Source organism: Girardinichthys multiradiatus, chromosome 4 (assembly GCF_021462225.1).
Source record: "Girardinichthys multiradiatus isolate DD_20200921_A chromosome 4, DD_fGirMul_XY1, whole genome shotgun sequence".
Classification (NCBI taxonomy): Eukaryota; Metazoa; Chordata; class Actinopteri; order Cyprinodontiformes; family Goodeidae; genus Girardinichthys; species Girardinichthys multiradiatus.
This window is the reverse complement of record NC_061797.1, coordinates 52231482-52243952: the sequence shown is the minus strand read 5'-3', so window position 1 is coordinate 52243952 and position 12471 is coordinate 52231482. Positions and strand designations below refer to the sequence as shown.

General features: G+C 42.6%; 1 protein-coding gene across 1 annotated transcript in view; it reads right to left on the bottom strand.

Moving 5' to 3' along the window:
- iqgap1 (IQ motif containing GTPase activating protein 1) overlaps nucleotides 1–12471 on the bottom strand; it is a 78051-nt gene that overhangs the window by 36856 nt on the left and 28724 nt on the right. The window contains exons 6-8 of the mRNA XM_047362941.1: nucleotides 9736–9803; nucleotides 9163–9276; nucleotides 7987–8165 (exon numbers count right to left, since the gene is read on the bottom strand). Of these exons, the coding sequence (XP_047218897.1) occupies nucleotides 7987–8165; nucleotides 9163–9276; nucleotides 9736–9803 (361 nt within the window). The remainder of the gene's footprint in view (nucleotides 1–7986; nucleotides 8166–9162; nucleotides 9277–9735; nucleotides 9804–12471) is intronic.

Below are 12471 nucleotides of genomic sequence, written 5' to 3'. Positions count from 1 at the left end.
CCCAGAGTGCTGTATCAAGGCACCTCAGTGGGAAGTCTGTGGGAAGGAAAAAGTGTGGCAGAAAACGCTGCACAACGAGAAGAGGTGACCGGACCCTGAGGAAGATTGTGGAGAAGGGCCGATTCCAGACCTTGGGGGACCTGCGGAAGCAGTGGACTGAGTCTGGAGTAGAAACATCCAGAGCCACCGTGCACAGGCGTGTGCAGGAAATGGTCTACAGGTGCCACATTCCCCAGGTCAAGCCACTTTTGAACCAGAAACAGCGGCAGAAGCGCCTGACCTGGGCTACAGAGAAGCAGCACTGGACTGTTGCTCAGTGGTCCAAAGTACTTTTTTCAGATGAAAGCAAATTCTGCATGTCATTCAGAAATCAAGGTGCCAGAGTCTGGAGGAAGACTGGGGAGAAGGAAATGCCAAAATGCCAGAAGTCCAGTGTCAAGTACCCACAGTCAGTGATGGTCTGGGGTGCCGTGTCAGCTGCTGGTGTTGGTCCACTGTGTTTTATCAAGGGCAGGGTCAATGCAGCTAGCTATCAGGAGATTTTGGAGCACTTCATGCTTCCATCTGCTGAAAAGCTTTATGGAGATGAAGATTTCATTTTTCAGCACGACCTGGCACCTGCTCACAGTGCCAAAACCACTGGTAAATGGTTTACTGACCATGGTATCACTGTGCTCAATTGGCCTGCCAACTCTCCTGACCTGAACCCCATAGAGAATCTGTGGGATATTGTGAAGAGAACGTTGAGAGACTCAAGACCCAACACTCTGGATGAGCTAAAGGCCGCTATCGAAGCATCCTGGGCCTCCATAAGACCTCAGCAGTGCCACAGGCTGATTGCCTCCATGCCACGCCGCATTGAAGCAGTCATTTCTGCAAAAGGATTCCCGACCAAGTATTGAGTGCATAACTGTACATGATTATTTGAAGGTTGATGTTTTTTGTATTAAAAACACTTTTCTTTTATTGGTCGGATGAAATATGCTAATTTTGTGAGATAGGAATTTTGGGTTTTCATGAGCTGTATGCCAAAATCATCCGTATTAAGACAATAAAAGACCTGAAATATTTCAGTTAGTGTGCAAGGAATCTAAAATATATGAATGTTAAATTTTCATCATTACATTATAGAAAATAATTAACTTTATCACAATATGCTAATTTTTTGAGAAGGACCTGTATTTTAAGAGGCCAACACTGGGTGAGCTCCAACATTAGTGTGAAACCCAGTCCTGAAATGATCTATTGTTTAAAATGCAAAGGCTTTTATTTTGTAGAGCATGTTTTGTCTTATTTTGAAAGTGCAGCATGGTTGTACTTTCAGGTCTGGGTTAGTTGCATTGGTTAAATAGAACCTGTTTGCTATTTAAAAATCATTTTCTATTCACTTGTCAGCTCACAAAATCCATAGTAACTATGGGGGGTTGAGGCTTTTATTTTGAAAGTTTTAGTAACCCATATTTCAAAGGACCAGCATAGTCCCATTTCCAACACTGGGTGAACTCCGACAGTAGTGTAATGCCCAGTTCTGCAATGATCTATAGTTGAAAATGTAAAGGCTTTTATTTTGTAGAGCATGTTTTGTCTTATTTTGAAAGCCCAGCATGGTTGTCCTTTCAGATTTGGGTTACTTCCATTAGTTAAATAGAACCTGCTTGCTCTTCCAAAATCATTGTGTATGCTGTTATCAGCTTAAAAAAATAAATAATAATTATGGAAGGTTGAGGCTTTTATTTTGAAAGTTTTAGTGCTCTTCTGAAATCATTGTGTATGCTATTATCAGCTTTCAAAAATCATTAGTAAGCATGGATGGTTGATGAAAGAAATTGACCTTTAGGGTCAATCACTGTTGTCTGGGTGTTGGAACAGCAGAACATGCTGTTTAAGTTCCCCACACAACATGGCCGCCATGTAGTTGCCTCCTATGAAGCTGGTCAAAGGGGGTCAGGTCAGGTTTAAGCCATAGAAATGAATGAAAATCAATGAAAGTCAATGCAAAGTCCTCAGAAAGATAGTAATCTATGCATGTGTGTGTGGGAGTATTTGTGTGTGTGTGTGTGTGTGTGTTCCTGTCTTGGCATCACAGTGAGAACCATTTTCCCGATTTCACCATCAAATTGAGGACCGTTTGTACCAAAGTGAGGACATTTTGCTGGTCCTCACGACCTATTTTGCTAACGGTTAAGGTTAGGATTAAGCATGCACTGGTAATGGTTAGGTTTAGGGTTATTGTCAGGGTTAGGGCATAGAAAGGGTTGAAAATGACTGAAAATCAATGGAAGTCAATGGGAGTCAACACATGGTCCTCACTACATATAGCAAAACAAGAGGGTGTGTGTCTGTGTGTGTCTGTGTGTGTGTGGGTGGGTGTGTGTGTGTTAGGGATGGGAAATCGCCCTATTTTCTGATCGTAAGATCGAGGTCACTGGCTATCGCCGATAGACGATCCAATCGGCTGATGGGGCGGGTGCAATTATGTCATCAAAAAAAAAAATCTTGGTGCCGAAAACATGGCAGAGTCAGACAGCAATTTGGTGCCCAAAAAGAATGCTAAGTCGGTTATTTGGGCATAATTTAGGTTCTATCCAAATGCTAACGGTGAGCCTCAAGACCTAACACAGCCTATTTGCACATTATGCAAATTATGTGTGCCTGCGAAGGATAGGCAAACCACAAATTTATTCGCACACATTCGAGTCCATCACCCCGCCGAGGCCGCAAAACTGCCTCCAACCAGCAGCGATGCAGGTGCTTCTGTGGGACAGCCCACAATATCAGCAGCTTTTGCTAAATCAACTAAATACAGGCCAGGCAGCAAAAGATGGACCAAGTGTACAACAGCTGTTGCAAGATTTCTGGCGAAGGAGTGCGTCCCATTTCAGGCGGTTGAAAGAGAAAGTTTCAAAAAAATGTTGACTACACTGGATGCGCAGTATGAACCGCCTGGGAGGAAATATTTCTCGGAGACTGCTGTGCCAAAACTGTATGAACAGCTGAGAGGGGAAATAGTTAATGAATTAAAAGAGGCCAACTTCATTGCTTTGACTAAGGATATGTGGTCAAGCAGTAACATGTCTCCTTATATGTCCATAACTGCGCACTATGTCTCAAAAGACTGGACATTAAAATCCAAATGTCTCGAGACAGCTTTTACCCCAGAGAGTCACACCGCGGCGGTGCTAGCTGAAGCACTCCAGGATGGGTTGCAAGCATGGGGAATAGGAGAAGAGAAAGTCGTTTGCATTACAAGCGACAACGGAGCCAACATCGTTGCAGCTGTTCATGATCTTAAGTGGCCATAGATCAGTTGTTTCGGGCATAATTTGAACTTAGCCGTCAACAATGCCTTGAATAAAGAAAAAAACAAAACGGACCGGGCTTTCGGAGTGTGTCGCCAAATAAATGGAGCCTTTCCACACAGTTGGCAAAGGCGACAGCAACTCAGGAAAGAGCAAGAGCAACAGGGGATAAAGAAACCGCTTTCTTTAATAACTGTAAGTATTAACATATAGCCGTTATCCCACCAAACGATAACAAACTCAGTTTCAATCATATGTTTTCTGTTAAAAATGTACAATTTCATCACTAGCTTAGTGTTGCCACTGTATTATTACCAATAATAACATAACAGATTGGAGGCTAGTTTTATCGGTGTCTGCATACAAACATACACACAGAAGACAGCACATTTAGAAAGTAACAATACGCATATTGCTTTTACTCAGCCTATAACCGCCTTTTGCCCATTATATTTTCTCTTATAAAACAGGATTGTGCAACGCGCTGGGGCAGCAAATATGCGATGACAGAGAGGATCCTCACCCTGCTGCCTCACATCAGAAGGGTTTTTGCTGATGACAGGAGTTGGCGCACACTACCAACCATTAGCTGGCAAGATGTAAGCGTGCTGGAGGCTGTCACAGAAGGCCTGAAGTCTGTATCTGAATTTACAGACATCTTGTCAAGTGAGCGTGACGTCACCATCTCATTGCTGCTGCCTCTGCTTCATTTGATTAAAGATACTCTCAAGAAAAAAGAGAGCGATGCCAAACTGACTGCAGCCATTAAACAAACGATCCTGGAGCAACTTGATAATAGATATGACAACGACAAGATCATCCAGTTAATGCGCACAGCTGCCCTCCTTGACCCGCGGTACAAAGCTACTCACGTGGGCAGTATTGACCTGGACTACATCAGAACCCAGCTGGAGGATGAGATGGTGCTGTTCTGGAAGCAGACTACTTCCGGACCACCTGTGACTGTGCGGGACTCTACGGATGACGACGATGCACCTCCTTTCTCCCAGTCTCAGCCAAGCAAAAAGAAGAAAACACTGGACAGTCTCCTTGGCTCAATAAGACCTGCACCTGTTGCAACTCCTGAGCAGCGAGCGCAGGCGGAAATGGCGAATTACCTCCAAGAAGAGGTAGTTGATGGAGAAACCAACGCTCTTGAATGGTGGAAAAGGAACGAAAGCCGCTTACCCTTAATGGCAAAAATTGCACAGAAATATTTGTGCATTCCTGCGACCAGCACGCCATCGGAGCGCATATTCAGTAAAGCAGGGAATGTTGTAACCCGGTACCGCAGTCTGCTAAAGCCAGATAAAGTTAACATGCTTGTTTTTTTGTCAAATAATTTGTAAAAGGTTATATATTTATTTTCATTTGTTTATCATACGCAGGCTGCAATGTTCTATTGTTTAATGTTTTAAGCTTTAAGTTCATTCGAAATAATTTCTTATGAAAGGCAAACCTAAGTAGGCGTCATATTTGAAGTGATTTTATTTTGTGGTAACATTCACATTTACTAAGAAATTCTACCGTTTAAGCTTTTTTGTTTGTACACATTATTTATTAAAGCCAGTTTATTTAACACTGTAACTCTCGATTTGTAATAAAGTTACTTGTTCAAATGTATGCCTGTCATGGTTTATTCGTTTTGTGACTATATGTGATAATACAGCTCTATCGGCACCACTTGTGGCGCACAGAGCAAGAAGATGACGAGCGGAGATACGAAGAGGAGCCGCGTTGGCGCTTACTCCGAGAAAAGTGACAGGAAAAAAGAGAAAGACGCATTTTATTCCCTCTATTGCACAGATCACGGGGATGATGATTAAAACATTTTAAATTACAGAGAAGCGCGCATTTAAAATTGATTTTACATCCCCAGCACGGCATTAAATTAATTAATAAAGATCGCCCTTAAAAAATAAATCATGATCCAACCCTTCAATCGCCGATAGACGATCCAATCGATAATCACGCCATCCCTAGTGTGTGTCTGTGTGTGTGTCTGTGTGTGTGTGTGTGTGTGTGAGTGTGTGTGGGTGTGTGTCTGTGTGTGTGTGTGTGTGTGTGTGTGTGTGTCTGTGTGTGTGTGTGTGTGTGTGTGAGTGTGTGTGGGTGTGTGTCTGTGTGTGGGTGTGTGTGTGGGTGTGTGTCTGTGTGTGTGTGTTTGTGTGGGGGTGTGTGTGTGTGTGTGTGTCTGTGTGTGTGTGTGGGTGTGTCTGTGTGTGAGTGTGTGTGGGTGTGTGTCTGTGTGTGAGTGTCTGTCTGTGTGTGGGTGTGTGTGAGTGTGTGAGTGTGTGTGTGTGTGTGTGTGTGTGTGTGTGTGTGGGTGTGTGTGAGTGTGTGAGTGTGTGTGTGTGTGTGTGTGTGTGTGTGTGTGTGGGTGTGGGTCTGTGTGTGTGTGTTTGTGTGGGGGTGTGTGTGTGTGTGTGTGTGTCTGTGTGTGTGTGTGGGTGTGTGTGTGTCTGTGTGTGAGTGTGTGTGGGTGTGTGTCTGTGTGTGAGTGTCTGTCTGTGTGTGGGTGTGTGTGAGTGTGTGAGTGTGTGTGTGTGTGTGTGTGTGTGTGGGTGTGTGTGAGTGTGTGAGTGTGTGTGTGTGTGTGGGTGTGGGTCTGTGTGTGTGTGTTTGTGTGGGGGTGTGTGTGTGTGTGTGTGTCTGTGTGTGTGTGTGGGTGTGTGTGTGTCTGTGTGTGAGTGTGTGTGGGTGTGTGTCTGTGTGTGTGTGTCTGTGGGTGTGTGTGTGTGTGTGTCTGTGTGTGAGTGTGTGAGTGTGTGTGTGTGTGTGTGTGTGTGTGGGTGTGTGTGTGTCTGTATGTGTGTGTGTGTGTGAGTGTGTGTGTGTGTGTGTGTGTCTGTGTGTGGGTGTGTGTCTGTATGTGTGTGAGTGTGAGTGTGTGTGGGTGTGTGTCCCAGTGTGAGACACAGAGAGGCAGAAAGAAAGACAGAATCCCATCCAGACATATACAGTAGGAGATACACAGAGCTATAAATAGAACAGTGAGGAATGAATCAGCCAATCAGCAAAGAGCGTCAGTGTAACTTGACACCTGCTGTTTCTCACTCACGCAGCACCTCTCTCTCTGTCTCCCCTGGTCTAGGATTTATAACATGGAGGCGCATGCTCCCGAACAACTGGCCATAACTCTGAAACCGTAGGGGCGATCGATGTCATTCTTGGACCGTTTTTATCAGAACGGACAGGGGAACATTAATATTCATCCTTTATTAGTGAAAATATAATAATAAAGACACAACACTGGGTGAAAAGTAAGGGAAAATGGAGAAAAAGACAAAAATGCCTGAACATGCTCCTGAACAAAGTCTAATATCTCGGAATCCGTACATGGTATTTGAAATTTTTTTAAACTGTGGGCGACAGCTATCCCTCGTCCCCAATCATGGAGATTTTCATAGCTCTATGTCATTCACAGTATAAAATAGGATTATGGAAATAAATGGTGTCACTCATGGATTACAGGTCAAACTCTCATTGAAAATACATGGGAGAAGGCCTACAGAATTCCTGTGACTCTTGGCGATCGAGGGTGTTTTGACAGAAATCTATGAGACTTTGAACAATTTTGAAGTTATTGTGTGAAAGCAGAGGCCCGGCCCTACAATCTGACCGAAAATTGTGACTTTAGAGCGAAATTTGTGGCCGTGAGGGCCAGTTAAAACTCATTTTTCCTGAACAAAATCCCCTCTTTCTACACTCTAGTAACTGCCATCTCCACTGTAAAGAGTGTGATTTTCTCGCAAACTTTGTGTTGCTTGGAGTCTAACTTTAGAGAAACCGTAGCAGTTATCAACAAACCGTTTTCCCTTCTGAAAAGCCGGCGGATTTTCCTACAAACTGAAAGTCAAACTGTGTTTCTAGGTGAAAGTATGGTGATACAGTAGAGCCTCAAAAACAGTGAATTTTGAGGATTCCTCCGCCCCTGACTCCATTCATTTCTATGGGATTTTGGGGCTCGGTTTTTCGTAAATTACGTCGTCATGGTAACTCGAAACGCCAATAAAAGTAATAGCACACCTCACGGGACCGAGCCGGTCGTTTTGATGTATATATTGTGGGGGTGCACGCTGCGGTTCGGGCCGCATTAAAGTGGATAGGTTTTGACCAGGTGAATATGCATTGCTATGGCAGGCACCTATCTAAATGTTTCATTATTTTCAGGTTTTTAAACCCTTAAAAGCCAGTTTAATTATCCAAGTGAAGTCAAGTTTATTTATACAGCGCTTTTCAGCAACAAGGCACTCAAAGCGCTAAATTATAGATGAACTAGAAAACCTACTGTGATTGTAACAGATTTTACTGATTTAAATTCATTTAAACCAGAGAAAATTCCCAAAAGTATTTCGAATGTGATCAGAAATTTGAAACGCTGTGCGTGTCATGTTGTTTTTGAAACGTTTAATGTTTTGGACCAAGCAAGTAAAATTAAAAACCTCATTCAAGGCTGAATGGGTCTATGATGTAAGCTCTCCATGCAGAACTCAACAACAATAATGGGAGTGTTGTGCAAATGAAATCTGCACAGAGAAGGAATTCACTTTTATTGTCCCTCCAGAGAACAAAGTTTAACTCCAAACGTTTCTCAGCAGCTTAGCAACTGTGCTCACACCATTTCTATTAAGCTGCAACGTCAACTCCATGCTATCATTTCAAAAATGATTACCCAGGTTCTTACCCGTTTTCGTGAGCTGGCCACCTTCTCCCCCTTTGCTCGGTAAAGTGTATCGTGATATTTCTGGGCCGAGTCTGGGTCCAGGTGTACGAGCATGGTATTGGGGTTCTGCAAGGCAGCCAGGGTTCCCTCTGGGACTCCCTGATCGATGGCCTCATTGATGGCGATCACTGCAGCATGTACTGAGGATGGAAGACAGGAACAGATTAGACCCATTCAGGTGCATTGAAAGAGGTTTGCCTTTGATTTTAAACTCAATTTACCTTTAACTGTCAAAGCAGGGATGTGTTTTGTAAAGCTCAGGTTTCTGTGCTGTTAGTGCGTTTGATATGAAGCAATAACCGGCCACCAGCGGCTCTCAGTGTCACTAATCAACACATCTAATCCCAACTGGATTCTCACATCATCTCTAACTGAGATTGATTATTTTCCATTCATTGTTTAAATCAGATATGAGCTGTTTATTAGTGAGCTGCAGCAGTGCTGCCATGGAAAAAGGATTTTGGTCAACATGATGAAAATAAATAAGAAGAAATGGCTGCAATAAAGAATTTATTTATTGAAAATGAGGGGCATGCATTAATCTTTTACAGAGCAACAAAACATGTTGCTTTTTCCTCTGAAAAATTATGATTAACACCAATATTTATTGTCAATTAATGTTAAAGAAATTACTTAAATATCTAGTGATAAAATGCAAACATGTTGGGAACCTAGGAACTTGTTCCATTTTATTTTAAAGTAAATTTGTTTTTAGGGCAGATTTTTTCTATTTATCAACAAACAAGAAAAACCACAATAAACAGAGAAATATCTAATTATATTATCATATTTGGCAGGTAAGACCCACAGAAATTTGACATTAGAAACTGTGACCACCGCATCTCTATTTAAAATGGTTTTTAATGAACTCATTAATTTTCCAGATCATTCAGTCATATGCCTATATTTATTTTACAAGTGCTTTTATACCATGTTATCTTTCAATGTTTCTTTTGGACATAATTGACCTTTATGAGAAAAAGGTTTAGAAAAATAACAAACAGAATTTCTTTGGTCTGTTTTAGGGACTGTGAAATAGATAAATGTTTGGACCTTGCTTGAGGTTTTTTGAAGACACCGATGAAGACCAGCATATAATAATTAGTGCAGCACTGTAAAGCTAGAAGACCCTCTCACATGCAGCTTCATCCACGGAGAGCTCGTTGGCCAAAATCCCGCCGATCTTGCTGAAGGCGGGCATCTGGATGCCGTACTTCTCCAGCTCGCTCTTCATGTTGTTGATCTCCTCCTCTATAAGAGATGAGAGAGCAGAGCAGAAGGAACAGATTCAGGCATTGCAGTGGAAAAAGAAACAAGCAGGAAAAACAGGGAGCTGTTTTTTTTCGGTGGGTAGGAGGGGGGCGGTTAAGGAAATGTGGCAGACTGCAGGGACGAACTGTTCCTGGCTTATGTTTGACAATCAGATTCCTCAGGCTGGCTCTGGAACATACAGCTGAGTGGGAACGCCACAGACAGGAAAAGCTCTCACTGTTACTAATGACTTTCACATTTCCAGCCGTGGTCTGCCATATTCCTCACTCTCAGGGTTTTATGGTGTGAACAACTCCAGCATAGTTTAAACCTTGTCTTAAACTTCACAAACAAGGCAACATTTGTGGCGCTCAACCTTGAGGGTGACATAATCAGTTTAAGAATAGACAGAGTGAGGGAATTAGAGGCAGGAACCCCTGTTTTAACTCGTTCACTTACCGGTGAAATCTACTTTTCCATAAAGATCCTGGATCTGTGGGGCCAAACCCAGCTTGAACAAGTAGAGACTGTTAAAATGGTAAAAATCAAAAGAAAACACAGTATGAGGTCAATGTTATACAATAAGAAACACTTATGAAAAAGTAAGTACATCCTTGTTGCTTCCATAGGTTTAAAAATAGAAAGCAGAAGCCAGCTGTGAACATCTGTAGAACATCAGGTGCTTTGGCAGTTTGTCGCCCTGGAGCATACCGCATTGTTTGAACAAAATTCAATGGCAGAAAAATATCAGCAAAAACTTTAGACAAGAAACTGTTGCTATCCATTGTTCTGGTATTCAGGACCATTATTAGTCCTTGACATTTGCATGTAACAAATCCAGCTTCTTATCTCTGGTGGAATAGTTCTATAGGAGCGAATCATTCTGGGATGGCACATAAAGATCCCTCTGCACACAGAAAGACTAGTAACCAGTGGAAATCATTTGGAACCGCTGCCAGTCTTTCCAGGAGTGGTGGCCCCATCAAGCTGAGAAACATGACAAAACCCCAAAGAGTTTCATTTCAGATCAGAGGTACTTATCTTTTGAAGCTCTTCTCCAACAAACTATCAAGCATAGTGATGGAAGGATCATAATGTGGGCTTATATTTGTAGCCATAGGACCTGGGCACATTGCAGTCATTGAATCAACCATGAACTACTCTGTATACCAAGGTATTCTAGAGTCAAAGGTGAGGCCAACTGCCTGACAGCTGTGGCTTGGCCCAAACTGGGTCATCAACAGGAAATTATCCTAAATACAACAGCAAATCTACAAAAGATGGTTGAGAAAAGAGAGAAACGAGGTGTTGCTATGGCCCATTGTAAGTCCAGATCTCAACCTACTTTAAATGTCTTGACAGGGCTTTCATAGAGCTGTGCAAAAATCGATATCTACACAACTCAATTAACCAAAGCAATATCTGAAAGATAGGTGTGCCAGAATTCCTGCATACAAGTCCTTCTAAAAATATTAGCATATTGTGATAAAGTTCATTATTTTCCATAATGTCATGATGAAAATGTAACATTCATATATTTTAGATTCATTGCACACTAACTGAAATATTTCAGGTCTTTTATTGTCTTAATACGGATGATTTTGGCATACAGCTCATGAAAACCCAAAATTCCTATCTCACAAAATTAGCATATTTCATCCGACCAATAAAAGAAAAGTGTTTTTAATACAAAAAACGTCAACCTTCAAATAATCATGTACAGTTATGCACTCAATACTTGGTCGGGAATCCTTTTGCAGAAATGACTGCTTCAATGCGGCGTGGCATGGAGGCAATCAGCCTGTGGCACTGCTGAGGTCTTATGGAGGCCCAGGATGCTTCGATAGCGGCCTTTAGCTCATCCAGAGTGTTGGGTCTTGAGTCTCTCAACGTTCTCTTCACAATATCCCACAGATTCTCTATGGGGTTCAGGTCAGGAGAGTTGGCAGGCCAATTGAGCACAGTGATACCATGGTCAGTAAACCATTTACCAGTGGTTTTGGCACTGTGAGCAGGTGCCAGGTCGTGCTGAAAAATGAAATCTTCATCTCCATAAAGCTTTTCAGCAGATGGAAGCATGAAGTGCTCCAAAATCTCCTGATAGCTAGCTGCATTGACCCTGCCCTTGATAAAACACAGTGGACCAACACCAGCAGCTGACATGGCACCCCAGACCATCACTGACTGTGGGTACTTGACACTGGACTTCTGGCATTTTGGCATTTCCTTCTCCCCAGTCTTCCTCCAGACTCTGGCACCTTGATTTCCGAATGACATGCAGAATTTGCTTTCATCCGAAAAAAGTACTTTGGACCACTGAGCAACAGTCCAGTGCTGCTTCTCTGTAGCCCAGGTCAGGTGCTTCTGCCGCTGTTTCTGGTTCAAAAGTGGCTTGACCTGGGGAATGCGGCACCTGTAGCCCATTTCCTGCACACGCCTGTGCACGGTGGCTCTGGATGTTTCTACTCCAGACTCAGTCCACTGCTTCCGCAGGTCCCCCAAGGTCTGGAATCGGCCCTTCTCCACAATCTTCCTCAGGGTCCGGTCACCTCTTCTCGTTGTGCAGCGTTTTCTGCCACACTTTTTCCTTCCCACAGACTTCCCACTGAGGTGCCTTGATACAGCACTCTGGGAACAGCCTATTCGTTCAGAAATTTCTTTCTGTGTCTTACCCTCTTGCTTGAGGGTGTCAATAGTGGCCTTCTGGACAGCAGTCAGGTCGGCAGTCTTACCCATGATTGGGGTTTTGAGTGATGAACCAGGCTGGGAGTTTTAAAGGCCTCAGGAATCTTTTGCAGGTGTTTAGAGTTAACTCGTTGATTCAGATGATTAGGTTCATAGCTCGTTTAGAGACCCTTTTAATGATATGCTAATTTTGTGAGATAGTAATTTTGGGTTTTCATGAGCTGTATGCCAAAATCATCCGTATTAAGATAATAAAAGACCTGAAATATTTCAGTTAGTGTGCAATGAATCTAAAATATATGAATGTTACATTTTCATCATGACATTATGGAAAATAATGAACTTTATCACAATATGCTAATATTTTGAGAAGGACCTGTAAAGTCAGACAGAAAACAACTACTGAGGGTGGTTGCTAGTAAGGGTGCTTCTAACAGTTGTTAAATCCTCGTTTTTTGTTGTTTGTTTTTTTTACACAAAACCACTCCATTTTGGCATAGATGGTCTATA